Consider the following 19526-nt stretch of genomic DNA (forward strand, 5'->3'; position numbering starts at 1 on the left):
ATGAATCCAGTGCCCAGGGGCCCTTAACTACCAGGGGCCCTTGTTATTGTGCCCTGGGCCACGAAACTCAAATGTATGTTATGCTCCAATATGTGGGCTGCTTAGCCATAGGGCTCCCCCTACGTAAATAGCTGTCTGACTAACAGAGCTGACAAGTATCTCAGATGTTTATCGTTTTATTTTATATGCAAATAAATATCATGTAGCTAATAAAATGTCTACACTGCTTTCTTGACCCACACATGCCTTACAACTTGAATAGTGTGTTTGTGTGCTCTGGGGGGCCCTAAAAGTCTTAATCCGTCGTTGCAGAGATGTCAGCCAAATAAATACCATTTATGACAAAACATGCATTTACATGACCATTGACCATATTTTTTTGTATATCTATTAAAAGGATAAAGATAAATGTATTTCCATTGTGGTCCTTTGTGGAGATTGGAGATTGGGCCTATGTGGTAAAATGAATGAGCCAATGGGTTTGGGGTCAGTTGAGTCCATATTCAAATAAATCTGAAAAATACTTCTTTTTTTTAAGAGAGGGAAAGGCTTTTCTATGAATATTATAGATTGGGAGCATATGCTTTTTTACAAGATCAACTTACCCCACTCTGTGCTAAAGGAACACCTTTTTCAGTGACCAATAATCTGTGAACTTATCTAGGAAAAATGCTTTTGTTTCTAGGGGTGCACAAGATTCTGAAGTGTATGTACTGTTTCGTTTTTGTATTGAAAGTCGAATCTTTCTGTCCGTGATCATGCTAAATGTAAAAAGTGTCTCCTACTATTCTCCCCATACAGCAGGATAACATGTTTTTTTGGGATAAATACAGTAGGATCTCAGATAAAATGCAAGACCAAACAAGCCCCCACTTACTAGATTTCACTGAAATGCATATCCAGTTTGCTGAGTGTAAAAGAGGGAAGAAAAAAGTCACACTGTTCAGTGACGTCAGTTTTGAAAAAAATGCAGTCGGGTAGTTTTAAAGCACTGAACCGCAAATAAGTAAACGTTTCTTATCTCCTGGTCAGAGAGCAGGGGGTGGCAGAAGCTGTGTGCCCATTAACTTGTGAACAAGAGGCCTTTTGACCTTCCGGAAGAGAGAGAGAGAGAGAGAGGTAGGCTTACTTTTTGTGTTCTGATTAAAGCATAGCGAGGTAAATGATTGATAAATGCACAGTGCAGACAACACATTCTTTTTGGCCACATGTCAAGGAAGGTGGAGGAACACAAAAAGACAGGTTTGGTGTCTGGCAGTTTTACCCTCAGGCAAGGCATGTTTTGACACAGCTATCCCAGATCCTTTGGAATGTTACACATGGAAGGAAAGAATGAAGCTGGCAAAACTCTTACAACATGATCACCAGAGATGATGGGAAAACCAACTTTTGGAGTGGGGGGTGGAGGAAGACAAGTTGAGATGACAAAAGAAAGGTTTGGTGTGTGTGTTTGAGGAAAAGGAAAGGAGGGAGTAGAGAATGACTAAATGGGCGTGGAGGTTTCACACAAACTGAGTTTCACTCCTTACTTGAGGTCTGTCTTTCAGCAACATGGAGCTCTAGCAGGGAACGCAAGTCAAACCCAAATGAAAATGTTGAAGAAAACCATCTTTTGGAATCTACTACAGTGATCAGTTTGTCATTGGGATAACCAGCATTGTGGTCAAGGCTTCATGATCCAAAGGGAAAGCCACAGAGCTGTGATCATTAATCAACACCTTGCTCAGGAGACCTGAAGACAAAACACAGAAAGTCAAACGTATCTTATCGCTACGGGTACCATACAAGTCTGAAATTCAGTTGACAAAAGGAGTGTATGTGACTGGAGAGGTTTTCCTTGGAATCTGGATCAAGTCTATACTTTCAGTAAGTAAGGTTGCACATAACATTCTGCTCTTTTAGATTATTTATTTCAGGTCACTTGACCGTGTTATCAAATAGCTTCACAACTGGATTTAGATTTTTGTTTATTGGGTGTGATTATAGGACAGAACTCTTGCTGAAAAATAATGAACTTGTCAATTCATTGTGATATTGTATGGTTAGTGAAGGTTTTTTGTTAAAATGTTAAAACTGTATATAATGCTAGTATCATTGCAATATAGCGTAAGTTCAGTAACAGGGGTCTCGCCGCCTCTTTAGCTCTTTAATAAACAGAATATAAATTTTTGGGTGGGTTTCCAATTTCAGCCAATTAGGAGAGAGTACCCAGTTATCGGCTTACATTCTATATTATTTTACAGTTCCAATTTTGTCTGCTCACTTCTTTGTGTCATCATTTTCAATTTCACTTGTTTATGTCTCTCCTGATTGGATACAATTAGTATCCTGACATGAACTGTTTATTAAGAGCTGGAGAGACAGGGAAATCCCTGTTACTGAACACACACTTTATAGCAATGATTACTATCAGAGTATAGAGCTAGTTAACACTTACTTTTAACCAAAATAAATCACTTACTGTACAATGAAATAGAATGATTTCTGTTCATCAAAACCTTTGAGATAAATATTATTCATATGCTATGTTAGTTGATATATGATTCTTCCAAGATTACTTGATGTGTACACAATGCAACATCACAATGGATAAATAATGTTAAATACCCCCTTGGTACCTCTTCCAAGGAAACTTCTAAACTACTCATTTGCCTAATTGATGTCTAGATAAAATGTATGCTTTAGTTTCTGCATTAACAACACCACATAGGCCTACCCTGTTATACCACCCTAAACCTGCTTTCTGTTTCACAGTGAAATACCAAACTAGTAATTAAGAAAGCTATTTGTTAACAGTGTCAGGTTCAGTATTTTGACGAAGCACTGACGACATCCAATATGACAATCCTGTGGCCACGCCCTTGCTACTGTTGGTTATTCATCCTGAAAACCATAGCTGTTTTGTTTGAAGGTGTCTTAAAGGTAGTGTAAGATATTGTTTTGGTTAAAACAAAACAAAAATGTTGTTAAGAAGTTAAAGCTCTGTATTCTGATAGTAATCACTGCTATAGAGTGTTTGTTCAGTAACAGGGGCTCCCTGCCTCTCTGGCTCTTTAATAAAAAAGAAAAATAATTTTCAGGTGGGTTGCCAATTTCATCCAATCAAGAGAGAGTACCCATTTATCAGTATCAATTTTATAGTGTTCCAGTTCAAACGGTGTCTGCTCATTTCTTTGTGTCGTCACTTCCAATTTCACTTGTTTATCCTGTATGAGCCCAACCTCCCAACCTCAAAATACATTTTGTGTTTACTGAAGAGCTGGAGATACGGGGAGACTCCTATTACTGAACAAACACTCTATAGCAATGATTACCATCAGAATATAATGATATTTAACACTTATTTTAACAACATAAAATCACTTACTGCACCTTTAATGTGATTGATAATTTTAAAATCAACCTACAATCTTCTCAAAATGTATTGTATGCCTTTTTTTTAACTCTCCGTTGGATTTGTATTAACGCGTGAACAATGGCTTCCATTATAGCATGCTAACTTTCCAGGAATAGAAAGCCTGCAGTTTCTATTAGCTTGGATTCCCCATTGGTGAGGTCTGAACTGAACTGTTCACAACACAGAGTCCCTAGTCCCTAGTCTTTTTTTGACTAGGGCTGAGTATAATGAGCATTAGTGAGGATCAATTATATGAAGATGGCTGAAGTCGTCCTTTAAGGGCATAGGGGCCGATCCAGTGAGTCAGGCAGACCAAGGGGGCCCTCAGACAGCCTAAACCGCAAATAGCCACAAACATACAGCGACAGTCTGTCTGTACTTCTCCTATCCGCCTGGGTGCTCTCATCTCAGGTGTGACAGCTACCACAGGCTGCCTGGAAGTCAGCTGGGACCAATTTAGCATGATATTGCCCAAATAAAAGTGGTCTAACAACACAATGTTTCTCTGAGAGAATTAACAAAAACTGTTCTAGTACTAAAAAAAACAATGAGTCTTTAAACAACCAAACATGTCTATGTCAACGACAAACAAAAAAAATGAAGTGACTAAGATATATCTTCATAGTAGACTAATAAGACTATCATCAATCAAGATGGGTGGCAAGAATGGATACAAGGAGAGTGAAGTGCTAACTAGGGAATACTGGTGGAGTCTGAAGAGGTGAGTCTTCAGATTATGGCGGCAAATTGGGAGTGAGTCTGCAGTTCTGAGTGCAATGGGGAGTTTATTCCAGAAGAGTCTAGTGTGTGGAGCATTGTCCAGGGTGTTTTAGGGAAGACTCGTACAGCAATCCTGTGTTAGCTGATTTATGAGTTGGATCATGCCTTGAAGATGACAAGCCTTTGTTTGGTTGCCTTGTAGGCCAACATTAAGTGTTTTGTACTGGGCCAATAATAATACAAACTGAAATGTTATTTTAAACCCATTTTTCTTCTGCCGTTGCAGAAATGGATCCTTCAGATAAACAAGACACAGAGGCAGGTGAAAATCACCCACTGAGAGAGAAACCTGCATCCCCAAAAAGTACAGACACCTGCATCCCAATACCAACTTCCTGTTGCCAAAAACTTATATCTTCCAGCAAGAACAGGAGACTGGCCATTATGAGCATCATCTGTGGTATTTCCTGTTTTGGAATAGTGGCACTGATATATACAATCAAGGTACTTTATTTGCTTTATCTCAAGTTTTCACTGACATGTCAACTAATGCTTCCCCATCAACAATATCAGTTAATTATTATGATGCCATCATGCCGTAATTAAATGTTTAATTTAATTCAAACTCGAAATTGTTGTCTTGCTCTCCTTGCTATAACAGGCTGAAGGCGAAGCACAGAGAGCAGAGAGTGCAAAGAGTGAGAAGTTTTCAAAGCGGGCAAGAAAATGGAGCATCATCTCCATTGTGGTGTGGGTGTCTGTACTGGTCTTGACCCCTATATTAATGGCACTGTTTTCGTACCTTCTGACTTTGATCGACTGAGAAACTCTTGAACCTCCTGTACTTGTACAGAACTTACATTTTGAATTCCAAACAAAGTTCAGGTGATGCAATGCTGCAAAGACCCATTACACCAGTGTGACCACACACAGGAAACTGCCGTTTGTACAGAATGATCAAATGACTGCTGGCACAGTTTGCATGATCTACTTCCTCTTCAACATTGTTCCACATTTGTTTTGTACTTTTATTTTTTTACATAAAGCTTGCTAAGTTACAATACAGCAAGTGAAGCTTTGTTTTATGTGTTGTTTACCGTTATAGTTTTGGGACTGGATATGTCCAAGGACAAAATGAATAAAAACAACGGGAAAACATTCTCTGAATAAACTCTTGCTTAATTTATTTGACATGACTTTTCAACTAACTTTGACATAAAGATGCATATTAAAGAATTGCTTGTCATTCCAATGTAAAGCCCCATCCTTACTGTTTCCATCTCAACTGGAAGTGCTACCATCACTAAATGTAAGTGGAGATGGTCGACTTGTGATTCAGTTGAATGAATTAAATCGGTCAATTAAAACAATAGTTAGAAAATGTATTCATTGAAATTGGGACTTTAACTTGGAAGATTAACAAAGATGTTAAATCACGGCAGTGCTTCGTTACTATGAACAATATGATGCTTCATGTATTAGCCAAAAAAGGTATAGGTTCTCTTTGTTGCATTGTTACATGTATATATATCAAGAATGCTATAGAATATTCAAACATATAAACATCATTAAACATTTTTGTATAAAAACAAAACACTTGTGCTGAATTTCTCAAGCTTCAACATATACCCTCATGAAAACAGTGACAAGATTGTTACAAAGCGGCATACAATACTTACAAATACATACAACACATATGAAATACCTATTTATACAGAAAATCTTGCAATTAAGGCAATCTTTATTAATAGTAGGCAAAGGTATAAAGAAAACATATACAGGCTGTTCTTCAACATGCCATTAGCTATACAAATATAAATATCACAAAGAAGAAAACCGAATTATAATGACGTACAGAAGCTATCAGGCAGACATATCTATACACCTCTACGATGGGTGCCAAATGCTTTTGGGAGTGGTATGACATTTACATGTTGGATTTTCTACTGCCTCCAGCCTTAAAAATGTTTGACAATCAAAGACAGCTTTCTTTACCCCTGAGCTGTATCAAAAAGATCTACATTTACATTTAACTTGCTCCATGTTACTTGGGACATTAGCAGATACACAGTACCTAATCGTAACAAAATAATTTTAGCAAATCACACACAAATCTCTTAATGGCATGTTTACAAAGGTATGTTCAGCATTTCTAAGAGGGAAAATAGCTGCCAGAGGAAAATGTTTGGAAACAAAGCCACATGGATGAAATCCTGAAATAACAGGGATTGTTATTCAGGCTTTGTAATAGCAGTGAGACAGACGAAGCAATAAGAACTATCATTTGGAGCACAAAGTTTAAATATAATTGCTTAGAAAAGGCTCATCACGGTTTACCATGTATAAGATTTACTGTGCAAGTAAGAAAATGTTTGTTTCTGGGCAGGGTCAATTAATGTTTGTTTCTGGACAGGATCAATTATTCCACAAGTAACATACATGGATGGCTGAAACGTTGATATTCGTGTTCAGAAATGGGTACGGTAGAAAATTCACACACATTTGAACAAATACACACACTATTTCTAGAAAAGATGTACAATTACAATAGTATGCTGCAAAGTTTAAATAACTTGTAGTCTACCAATGCTACACAATGAAAATAGCATAATTCCTTAATTTTATTATCATGACAACACTAATAAATACAGCTCATGGATGGATAAGTATTTTGTGGTCAGAAGTTCCACAAGATGATGTGAAACATCCTACTGGATGGAAGCTATAGTTTAATAAAATGCGGTTACGTTTCCTATCTTTGTGGTGCATTTTGTAGCATCTTTTAAACCTTGCAAAGCCAAATCATTTTCAATAAGCATTTGTCAGCTGCTGTCCTCATCAAGCGTTACCCACAAATCCAACTGGTCAAGCTTGGTGCAAAGAAGCGAGTCCAGTTCCTGCATGCTGATGGACGGTTCATCTTTAGAATTATGGTAGTTGCTGCGCCTTGGCCTGCCCAAGGATGAGGTACTCCCGGCCTTCCAAGGAGCACTAACAACTGGCTTTTTTGGTTTTCTTGGCACACCGACCTCTGGGAACTCGACAGAACGTTTGATACGCTTCTGGCCAAAGACAGACTGAGAACCATTCCGTCTACTATGTGGCAGCTCAAAAATGGTCTCCAGTCGGCTGAAACATGAGGATGAAATTAATGACGGTTAAAGGCAAATAGATGGTACAGATTAATTGTGCCTAGCTGATAGTTTGAGATATTCCTGCCATATAGATGTTGTGATAATGTGGTAGCAGCACTAACTGGCTGAACAGCCATGGTGACCCACTAATAACTGGTTTATGATTAGGGATGGGCATGACTAATAGCTGCTGTGGGACAGGTGTCGGTTTCTGATCAAAATGGTGATTGCGAAACCTCAGCAATCAGATCTCTACTCTGAGACGATTACAACGCAGCAGAGAAAGCAAAGCAAGACAACCTTTTCCTAAATGAGCCATGTGTCCTTGCTAAGCAGAACAAGGCGATACCCACTACCTTGGTTCCAGCTTCAAGTTCTTTCCACTGACAACAATCTACGTACACACCTATCATCTGAACATGCAGGCTTTAGCTTGTATTCCTTTATAAGAATTACGAACACTGATATTTTAACTAATGTGAGTACAACTCACGTCAAGTAGTCTCTTTAACGGTGCACAGCTCAGAAGAGTTTATATCTATACCCATTTCACCCACGCAATAACCAGGCCAATGCTGAGTACCGGAACCTTAACATGGTGATCGACACGCCGCCAAGCAACGCGTTTTCAGCGCAGTAACTCCGGCAATGTCAGTCAAGCTGATTATGTTTCTGCTTGTAAACTGGTAAAACTGAGTTATTTGCAACTGTTTTCCTACTGTGAAAATGTAAGCTTAAGCAGAGCCAGAGAGACCCAAGTTCAACTCCCAGCAGCGGTGCTTCCAGGTTGGTCAGGGTGCTCCAACAAACACAATTGTTAGTGTTTCAGGAGATTATATCATTCAGGGGCTTTATTTACTTTCCACGGGCAGTCGGGCAAACCGTTACTGTCACCCCTGTCATTGTCGCTTGGATTAGTGAGTCCTACTGCTTGTTCGGGGCACCTGTTAAGCACGCCAGGCCAACAGTGGGGATTGGAAGCGTCGGGGACCGCAGCACACAGGGAGGCATTGGTAATAGCTATATTAAAAAAACAGGCTGTGATGATTGATACATTAAATTGTCTCACCTTTCAGGGGGCATGGCAAAGTTCTGATTGGTATAAATTTCCTCCAAACTGAAGTCCTTCTTTTTCAGCCTGTTACAACACATAGGAAACCACTTATCAATCAGTCTGGTTGCCATTCAGGGTAACCTGGTGATTAGGGCTGAGAGCTTTGAAGCGTTGGCCGTTGGATTTGGATTCAGATCCTGAATCCAGATTGGGACAATACGGCTCACCTCGTTAGCCCATTTATTTATTTTCTTCTGAAATGTTTACCACACAGTGGACTATTACTTGAAGTCGGAGCTTGTGAAATTGGCCTGCTTGTACCTGCAAATAACCATGAAGACTAACATGTCTTACACTTGATGACTGATGAAGCAGTTATATTTGTACCAGTGAAATACCAGATCTGCATCAGCATCTGTGTGCAATGGATTGTCCTACAACTAAGAAGCACTAAACTGTTACTCCTCACTGGCTGATAATTATGATGCATGCATATTTTTATCCAAAAGTTAACTCACATTGTTTCATGTTTCAATTGCACATTACAAAAACACACTTTACCAAAATATATATACTGCTCAAATTAATGAAGGGAAAACTTTTCCCTTAATTTATTTTGAACACACACACACACACACAGTGTGTAACAAAACACGTTGATGCCATCGACCAATCATGGTCATCAGTAATTGACAGCCACTGATCAATATTGTAATACGTTCACTCTAAAAGCGGATCCGTTGTTGGCCTACTTGTGACTGGCCTACTCTAGTGCTCCATTTATGTGTTGTAAATATGTAGTTGTTTGTGTTGTGTTGAGCCTTTGCTCCATGTGGTGACACAAAATGACATTTTACAGTGTCAGCGCACAATCCCATTTTGTTATTAGTTGAGCCATAAAACGATTTCAAAACTAATGTAATGAGGTTGTCATTGTGTATGCATGTCACTCTACCCGCAATACACCGTATCATCTCTCTAGGATTGTACTGCTCCTGGACCAGGAAGTGAGACAGAAATCACTGCCGAGTGTTCACCCTTCCTATCGTGGACACAATTTCTTCTAAAGGCTCCCATCCAGCAAGAGGTTCTGGTCTCACCCTGGGACTACGACTACAAAACCGCTGCATGCGCGATATTGGCAAAATTTAAATCACTACTCGCCAATTGAGTGCTTTAGCATTTCTAGTGTAACACATACTGCATATAGTATTCAGGTGGCTCCAGAGCTGACGCACGCAACATCACTGCGTTCTACAACTGCAGCACTGGAAATGTCAAACAGTATATGTTGTATTGGATCATTTCTTATAAAAGAATCAGAGTTAGTTCACTTGGATGAAGCCCTATGCCTACCATATCTTCTTTTTAGCAAGCAGAAATGAAAAGATCGTTGAGGGATGTCAATGACGTGGCCTCTGCCGTTGCTATGCAATAAATCTAATAATATTTGAAATCTAACCCTATTCATCCTATCCTATTTAAAGATGAAATATTTTAAACTCTTGCGCAGGGTGAGGATAGCTAATGTGTAGTTAGCTTAACTACAAAATTGATCAAACAACAGCCGACCTGATGTGTCCAAGGGTTTTGGACCGTAAACACAGTAAAAAGATCATGTTTATTTGTCAGATCCCTATACTATACACGATATATAGTGACTGAAAAACATTAGAGCGTTAGGAATAAACTGTCTATACAAACACATTATAGAATTTCTAATATGTCTAACAATATATGTACCTGATGGGTTTGGGCAGGCCCATAGGTGTGAGATTGTTTTGTGGTTTTGGTAATCCTCTGCGTATCCTTATGGACGACACCTTTCCCCGTTCCTCGTGCTTTTTCACCACCTGTTATGAAGAGAAAGGGGTTAACATCACTAGACATCAAGGTAAATTGAGTACAAAAGGTGCTAAAGGTTCTGACTTTAAGCCATACAAGCACTAAATAAGCATAGTGCCCCACCTCAGTGATCAATAATCAACTCAGCCTGTGTGCTGTACAAGGTTAATATGTTTTTGTGTTGTTTTTTGTCCCGATTATGCATTACTGTAATACTGTAGTGCACTATATGTCAATTTACTACGTTGTGTGCATCTGTGTCAAATGTCCTCTCGGAGAACAATAAACAATTGATCAATCTTCATCTCTGACAATAAATCATATCAACCGATGAAAATAAATGTTCTAATAGTGCTAATAAGTATAAGTCATGTAGTTACACTCATTATGTGGGTACAATAATTCATACCTTGATTTCCGAATCCGAGAAAGACTTCTCCTCCCTCAATGTTAATTCCTCAAACTCCTGACTGGAACAACTTGTGTCCTCACCATATTCATCTTCCCCACTCTGTTGTCTAGTCTCACACTCCAGGGGAATCTGTGCCAACGAACTGCGAAGAGGGACAAACTCAGAATAAATGTTGACTACTCCATCATCGGTGGGCACATCAGAATCTATAAGTAATAACAACCATTCAGCTTTTTTTTAATTACCTGGAGACAGAGGACACAGCGGCTGCAGAGGTGTCAGCTCTTGAGGGGAACAAGTGCCAAGCAGAAGAGCTGGGTGAATATGTAGAAGCTGTGAAAACACTTGAGGAAGGGGAAGAGACGTGATTTTGAGCACTGCTGCTGGTGGCCGCCACTCTGTTCTCAAACTTCTTAGAGAGGAAGGCCAGTGGGCTTGAAAGGAAACAGGAGGCCAGGGCAGAAAGGGAAGCAGAAGGAGATAGTGGCACAATAGCAGACAGGTGATGGGCGACGCTTCCACAGGGAGCAGATCTTCTTGAGGGGTACACCTCTTTTCGCAGGCACAGAGGCGCAATTTCTCTCTCTATTTCCACACTGCAGACAGTGTGCCGGCGAGCACGCCTGGCTGATTTATGTGCATGGAGAATAGGAGGAATGTTGGGTGAATGGTGCTGATGTGATGTGTAGATCTTGCCATGCTGTGACCAGTTTACGGTAGGACTCCAGGGTGTGTCATGGTGGATAACGGATGGCATGTCCGGGCAAGAGTAACTCCGTAAAAGGCCACTAGAAAAGCTGTTTTCGGACGGATGTGTTTCTACTGCCAAGTCCAACTCCTGACCAGCAATTGTGTTCGTCTCTTCCTCATCTTCATTTCTTTTACTAAACACAACTCTGCATTTCCTCCTTTGGTTTGCAGCTCTCCTTCGCTTATTTTTCACTCCTCTTGCATGGTGACGTGGCTCAGATGCAGAAGTGTTGATGTCAACCCCATCTGTGAATACATCCACCCTCCCATCCTCTTCTTTTACTTCTTCAATAACTTTGGTCTGACTCTGGTTAGTGGCTTCACCATCATTAAGAAGTATCTCATCCGTAAAAGATTTAGTACTCATCTCTTTCACACCAATTCTAGTGACATCTTTCAAGTCATACTTATATACTTTTACAGAACATTCTGCTGGTGTCATTTCATAAAGTACAGACACAGACTCCATGGAGGTTTTATCTCCAACTTCTTTCGATTGGACTTCTTTTACTGTATCATATGAAGTAGAGTTGTCCATACTTGGCTCAGTGAATAGTTTTACACCTAGCTCAGATTTAACGGATACCCTGCTGTCTTTTTTCAACCTCTTGGATGAATGCTTGGGTCCGATTCTACCGCCTTCCTCCTTCAAATCCAAAGTGCTGCCCGGCTCTGAAATCAAACTATTTTGTTTTAGCGATTTCCGTTTGAGTGGTTTTATGGATGTGTTCATGTAGTGTGAACTGTGGGGAAACGCGGATGTCGGTTGAGAACTGCACAGCTGTACCTGCATGGGCTGATCGGGGACACCTGAGAACGGTTCATGTTGGGATTCTTTTGTCAAAATGGTTGTCATGGTAGTTTCCATTTGTACATTGCCGTTAGGTTCACAGGGACTGCTATTGGTTTGTTTCTTGGATATTTTGTTTGAACCACTGGTATTCCCCCTGTTATTGTCCTTTTGGCTAATCTCTGACACACCATTATTATGATCCATTGAGGAAGCTACCGTGGTACTGGAAACATTCTCAGCATGTGTGAGTGACATTGCTTTATTTACTTTCACAAATTGATTTTGTCTGTTGACTCTGTTCTGTCCTCCAGTTAATTTACTTTTTGTATCTTCATAAACATTTATCTTTGTTTCAGTAGCACAGAGCTTCATTTCCATGTCTTGGACAGTATCCATCTTGACAATCCTGTTCCTTTGCACCTTTAAACCGTTGACTGGCCACAGATTCAGGTTGTCCCTCGATATTTCATGTTCTGCACATTCATCTGCTATCTTTTTTTTCCTCTTCATCAAAACTGCTTCAGTGTCAGTCTTCGAGCTCAGATTCAATCTTCGCTTTGCTCTCTCAATTCGCATCCCCGAACCTGCCACACAGTCAGGCTTTGCCTCACCCTGGGCCTTATTCGGGGTGGCCTTTAGAACACCTTCATGAAACGCAACCCCCTTTGATGCATTCCGCAGGCTTTTTCGAGGGAAGAGACTGCTGTCTGTATTACCATCAGGCAGGCTATCAGAGGTGGACTTGTGAACTGAAGCCATAGATTTGGACACTTTCTCAGAAGCACTGCAAGGCAATGGTCTGCGTTGTAAAGAATAATGTGTGTCGGTTTCCCTCTCAGTCGACGCACAATCATCCATTGCACAGCCGTGTGGTGATGAATCAGCAACAAACGTTTCATTTTGAGAGTCTGTAATGGAAGTTCGTCTGAGGTTCCCGCCACTTCCCAAATCAGTTTCCCCTTGTTGGGGTGAGCAAGTAACCAGCTGGTCATTTACTCCAAGCTGGCTAGAACTCAACGTAAAACAAGATATACTATGCTTATCATTTGGAACTGCTTCCATCTTCTTGTTGTCATTCTTAGTTTGGCCATGTGCATGAAAGGTTTTGCTGGTTTCTGAGCATTGACTATCAGATGCTCGGCTATGAGCCTGCAGCTTACACTGCTTCAGTTCATCTGTGTTGTCACTGGCCAGTGGAGAACTATTAGCTTTGAAAAGCTTAACAGGGGTCATGACTATCTCTGTGAAACTGGCCATCTTTGATTTCAACGACTGAAACAATGGGCCAATAACCCATCCTGTCTGCTTAGGTGCAGTTTCAACAGCTAATTCTCCACACCTATCCATGTCTGATGAAGGAGCATCAAGGCCCTGTGCGGTGTTTTCAACGTGCCGTTTTACTACATTTTCTTTAGTAGATAGATTAGCATCCACCCTTCTGCCTGTCTGGCCCCTATAATTGACAAAGACATGGGAAAAAGTATGAGACAATCTGACAAAACATTTGCTGTTCACTGAAGGGAAATAAAGATAAATAAATGGTTTCCTTATTCCTTTCAATGTCGCATTAAGAGGAAATGCATTCTTGAGCTACGGGTGATGCTCTAACAAGACCTTACTTATTCTGAAATGCTGACATCTAGTGACTGTCTCCATCCATCCATGCTCAGGGTGGGACTGTCAGGTCTCTTCTCTACATATAAAGTGTCTTGAGACAACTTGTTGTGATTTGACACTTTAATAAAATTGAATTGAAATTGAATTGAATCCATTTCCCTTTAAACATTAAATGTGTAAACCTAGCAAATTTGAGTAGAGCCTTTTGTGACCACAGCAGGTGCTGCTTTCAAGAATGCAGTCATTTGTTGCAGTGTAGAAGTCAGATGAGTAGTTTCTCAAGACAATTAAAAAATATATAAAAATAATTTAAAAAAAAACATAATTTCAACATGAGATAAATGTGATGCACAAAACAAGCTCAAAACAATTAGAGTGCATACTTACTTTGCTAAAAACAATTAGAGTGCATACTCACTTTGTTGGGCAATCTGAGGTATCCTCAGAATCAAGGGTATCCTGCGAAGAAAATATTTCAGAATATATGTTGTAGGTTCTGCACAAAAACATTATGATACAATTTTGAGAAAAAACTAAAGACAGTAGACAAGGATGATACCGTACATCTTGCCGTCTAGGCTTTAGTAGGTCACAGTAAGACTCAATTGCTTGTTTGTGTTAGGTGCAACAGACCATGAAGGAGGATTAAATCACCCAATTAACCCTCACACCAATCCAATGTAGTGTACAGTATAGGTCACTACTGTTGTGGTACAGGCATTAGAGCTTCTGCACTAACAGATAAGTATCAGGGGCAGCTCTAACAGCAAATGCAGGCAATTGCATGCAGACATGCCAGAGAAAGCACGAGAGGGTCAGATGGATAGACAAAACAATGAGGGGAGAGCAGGACAGATTAATGTTTCACAGCAAAGAGAGAGGGCGCAAGGAGCAAGGGAAGAAAAAGACCAACCAACCTCATTTTGCTTTACTTGCTGTAGGTGTGCGTAATCGACTCTCAGCAGATTTACTGACAGAGATTGTGACAATTGCACCTACAGAAAGATACATGATTTTAAATGTTTCTTCTTTTTAGACTTTTTTTTTTAGATGTGTTGTTTTTATGCAAATGTTTTCCCTCTGTACTGTAGCACTTTGAGATTTGTTTCAAATGTAAAGTGCACTATAAATAAAAATATATATTATTATTACATGAGTGTTACAGTTGGGAGGGATTGCCATTGTAGCAGCAACTATTTAACATTTCCATTCCTTTCATTCCTCCAATCTCTAAATAAAGATTTTTTGAGTTATAGTACCATGCCACTCTCCCTCTCTTGCTTGGTGAAGGACGGAGTTTGTCTGAATGATCTCTCAGATGCCACACGGTCCTTGTGGCTCTGCTTTTTCGGAATCTGCTCTTTAAACCCCTGAATGCGACCACTCCTCCTGGTGCCAGACTTTCTCTCATCCTCCTGAGATCTGTGAATATTTGAAACACCAAATTATAGCCTATAAATCAGCTTTTCTTGTTTCAAATACAGTGAGGGGGTTGTGATAGTCTCTATCTCTCATAGTCTCTAGTCCACACATGGGCAACATACGGCCCGGGGGCCGGTCCCGGCCCTTTGACCATCTCAATCCGGCCCTCGAAGTGCTCAAAGAAAAACTAAATGACCCCCCAAAAATCTACATCTTAAAACAAAGGCACCATTTTATGTTAATGGCTTTGAGGGAAATTAACTCAACTCCAATTCATTATTAGTAATTAGTATGTACCATTAGAATACATATACCTGCATTCCATCAGTATGTACTCAAATGTTAAATGTTTATAATGTGACAGTGAAACAGCCTTGATTTCATATTTATAATGCATATATTATGTTTGATAATGTGTGAAACAGTAAAGCTATAAAAAAAAAGATATATATAGTTGGCCCTCTTTTAAGGTAGTCTATCATCATGTCTACCAAATTCATGCAGTTTTAACATAATTCAGCTCTATGTGTTTCAAGTTTCAATCCAATAGTCCAGTGTGTGGCCCTTCACTCACTTTATCAAAGTCATTATGGCCCCCTGGGGAGAATTCTGCCCGCGCCTGCTCTAGTCTATGCTATTACTAATAACAGCAATTAATAAAAACCGAAACGGGGAAAAAAGACAAACATGAAAAGACAAAACAATGCAAATGGTGCCAGGATAACTATACCTGGGAGTGAAGGAGGGAAGGGGAAGGAGAGGTGGTGGAGGTTCACTTGGGGGGGATACACTACAGAATGGGTTTGGGGGAATAGCATCTGAGTCAGAGGGATATGTCAACATCTCTCTCCCCCTGTCTGTCTTCCTCTGTAAACAACAATAATGAACAAAAGAAAAAAGCATGCAGGAGGATATCAATTCGACATAAAAGCAGTGGACAAAAAAACCCACAAATGACGATTAGTTTACAATCATGTAGACCAGTGGTTCTCCACCTTTTCAAGCCGCGCCCCCCAAAATAATCCTATTTGAACTGGGGACCCCCACACCCTGATAATCACTTGGAATTGTAGGAGTTCAGGCATTACATTTCGGCTTCACATTTAGAGTGACAATAGCAGATCACCAAGCTCACAATGCCTCGCAAGATCGTCTATTTTCACCTCTTTCTTATATTTTTTTACAATTTGGTCAATGTTTGACCAGTTTTTATGGCATAGTCGATGCAGTAACTGTCTTTTTCTCTCTTCTTTTTTTTTTAGGTATTAAAAAGGTCGTCCTTAAATAGTCACTTCACTGTCATCTGGGGGGGCCCTCCGCAAATCATGTGGGGACTGCCCTTGGGGTCCCGACCCCCAGGTTGAGAATCACTGCTGTAGACTATGGTATTCTGCAGTGAAGAATACCTGTTGGAGCGACCATATTCTGAAAAATATAGTGGAGACTGGGAGCACATCGATCGTTTATCAATTCCAATAAGTGCTATTTTAATTAAAATAAAGCCCCTTGTCATGAGTATAACTTTGACATGCCACTAATTATCCAACTACTAGAACTAGCACAAGGGCGTAAACTCAAACTGAGTACGATAGGAAAATAAGTTACATTGTATATTCTCTATAAATGGTGGTGGAAAAAGTACTCAAATTTTTTACTTAAAAAACTTTATTAAAGGAGCAGTTCATCCAAAACATGACTTATTTTCTATCAATCACACACCCCACGAAGCATTGAATTCATGGAGATTTATTTGATTTTGTCTCATTCCTGAGCCAATAATTTGATGATAATAATAAACATGCTAATTTATCCGGTAGGAGACACAAAGGAGACTCTTTGTGTCTCCTCCCGGAGAGACCTCAGGTCATCAAATTATTGGCATAGGAATGCGATAAAAACAAAAAAGTATCCATGAATTCAATGCTTCATGGGGTGTGTAATTGATAGAAAACAAGTCATTTTTTTGGGTGAACTACTCCTTAAGTTAGGTAAAAGTATCACTACTGCAATGTAGAAATACTCTGTTACAAGTACAAGTCCGGAATTCAAAATTTACTTGAGTTAAAGTACAAAAGTATTGGTATCAAAATGCAAAATGTAAAAGTACCGAAAGTAGGCCTACTCATTATGCATAAAGTTTTCAAATGTTTAATAAATCTTCTGAAAATAGCAGATCTACGCAAGCTGACAATTGTGAGTAGATCGGCTATTTTCAAATTGCCTAAATGTATATAGGGGCCAGGGCTGAAGCGGGTAAATATATGTTTTGTAATAATCAAAATCTACAAAGTATCTAAAGCTGTCAAATTATTGTAGTTGAGTAAAAGTACAACATTTGCCTCAGAGATGTAGTGGAGTAGACGTAAAAGTATTTATAATTGGAAATAATGCAGTAAAGTAAAAACTCTCAAAAATGGTACTTATTTAAGTACAGTACTTGAGTAAATGTACTTAGTTACTTTACACCACTTTCTATAAACTTCACTCTGAGCTAACGTATTTATTTTTACGAAAGCTCCGTACCGTGCGTCAACCATCGTGATTACTTTTTTCCACAGCATTTTTTGACATGACATGTCAAGGTAATGTAACTAAGGAAAATGATACCGCTAAATACTAACACAGAAGCTCAAGGTGTACCAAAGACAAGTAGACAATTAGCCTACATTTAGTCTCAAAATCAAACTACCAATGTGTTTGATCATTTCATACGGGTATCACTTGATCAAAAAAGAAGCTCGGTATATTTGCTGGAAAAGAGACAACCTGGTTCATATATTCAAAGGTTCATTTTACACGCCATTACTAACATCCCAGCTTTGTTGAGAAAACCTGCTAGAGCAGTCTTTTTATTTTACGAATAGTCCACAACACATCGCGTTTATTTTAACCGTCCCACCCAGGGGTGCCTTGGTTTTAGCCAGCAGACATGGCATGGTTGCCGTCCGGATTCATACCCCCCCCCCCCCCTCAAGAAAAAGCCGAAAATGGCTGATCTACAAGCTCACAGCAGACCGGGCGCGCTATGCGCGGTGAGCTTGTAGATAGGCTATTTTCAGCGCGCGACGCAGCCGTACGACGAAATACAAGCACACACACACACACACACACACACACACACACACACACACACACACACACACACACACACACACACACACACACACACACACACACACACATTACGCTGGTACCAGGGCATAGTCAGAGCCATTTAGCGGACGTCAACACACGCTGACGTTTGCGCGCATTCCGCGGTGACGGGGAAACAAACGCATTCACGACACCCCAGTATATTCACTGCACGTTATTATCAAACCAGGCTAATAACGTCTACTCTACACACTTACCACAGGTGCGTTTGTAGAGGCGGCACACTGTTGTGATCATGTTTATCGTAAACAAGCCGACATGCCGGACGGACGGCGCCCTCCTACGTCTAACGTCTTCCACACATCTACCAACCCCAACGAGCAGTGTTGCCAATTGCCATATTTTGTGAGACAAATAAGCAACCAGGTCTATGAAAATAGCCTATCTACAAGCTCTCAACGCGTGGCAGCGCGAGCTTGTCGATCTGCTATTTTCAAAAACTCTTGCAATAAAATGTGGAATATTTGGAATATCTATTTTTGAAACATTCTAACAACACAAATCCCCCTGATACAAAACATTTTCATGAAAATATTTGAGAACCACTGCTTTAAATAATTATTCAAACAAATTGGAACAAGCCTAAATAAGCAAGTACACTATAGAAACAAGCCTAAATAAGCAAGTACATTTTAGCAACACGCCTAATAAGCAAGTACACTATAGCAACAAGCCTAATAAGCAAGTACACTTTAAAAACAAGCCCAAATAATATTTACAAGCAACTTAACAGAAAAACAAGCCCAAAATCACTTATAATAAACAGACATGGCAACACAGCCAACAACCACAACGAAACGGTCACATCATACCAACCAATCACGACGGTGCAGTCGCGTCCCATCAGCCAATAGCACATTGACATAGCTTTCCGCCAGACAGGCCTTCCCGGCAGTGGACCAATCAGATGACGCCGCTTCAAGCAACGCAGAAAAGTGTAGCCTTTAGCCCACAAACATGGATATACAATATACATGTCATACACACTCAATCGTCCTCGAGTGACCTGGAAATTGAAGTTAATTACGGCTTAATGCCCAGTACCACCAGTTGGTAGTTTGTAAATCAATTCTATGAAGGGTTTATTTGTTTTTAACTCTACACATCAAATCACGGACATCCCACTTTTTTTTTCTTTTTGGGTGGGGTGGTGCACTGGTGGGGCATGGCGTAAATATTGCCTGTGTTCTCTTCACTTCAACTGTTTACAGACAATGGCTATTTATTTT

The 19526-nt window shown here is 39.9% G+C and overlaps 2 protein-coding genes across 3 annotated transcripts; one reads left to right on the forward strand and one right to left on the reverse strand.

Annotated features, from left to right (window-relative positions):
* Window positions 1-1066: 1066 nt before the first annotated feature.
* LOC311055339 (transmembrane protein 265-like) lies at window positions 1067-5277 on the forward strand. Its single transcript, XM_084071489.1, has 3 exons — window positions 1067-1866; window positions 4404-4621; window positions 4779-5277. The coding sequence occupies exons 2-3, from the start codon at window positions 4406-4408 to the stop codon at window positions 4938-4940; spliced, it is 378 nt and encodes a 125-aa protein (XP_083927615.1). The 5' UTR covers window positions 1067-1866; window positions 4404-4405; the 3' UTR covers window positions 4941-5277.
* Window positions 5278-5437: 160 nt separating this feature from the next.
* prr14 (proline rich 14) lies at window positions 5438-18620 on the reverse strand. 2 transcript variants are annotated; one of them, XM_084071448.1, is made up of 10 exons: window positions 18495-18620; window positions 15875-16011; window positions 14982-15144; window positions 14640-14717; window positions 14141-14181; window positions 10808-13558; window positions 10560-10704; window positions 10049-10158; window positions 8321-8389; window positions 5438-7246 (listed from the first exon to the last, which is right to left on the reverse strand). In XM_084071448.1, exons 2-10 carry the CDS (start codon window positions 15985-15987, stop codon window positions 6940-6942), a joined length of 3777 nt encoding a protein of 1258 aa, XP_083927574.1. In that variant the 5' UTR covers window positions 15988-16011; window positions 18495-18620; the 3' UTR covers window positions 5438-6939. The 2 variants fall into 2 exon arrangements, with proteins under 2 accessions (XP_083927574.1, XP_083927575.1); XM_084071449.1 differs by lacking the exon at window positions 14640-14717.
* Window positions 18621-19526: the final 906 nt, after the last annotated feature.

This window comes from Gymnoscopelus microlampas, assembly GCF_963454915.1.
Source record: "Gymnoscopelus microlampas genome assembly, chromosome: 11".
Classification (NCBI taxonomy): Eukaryota; Metazoa; Chordata; class Actinopteri; order Myctophiformes; family Myctophidae; genus Gymnoscopelus; species Gymnoscopelus microlampas.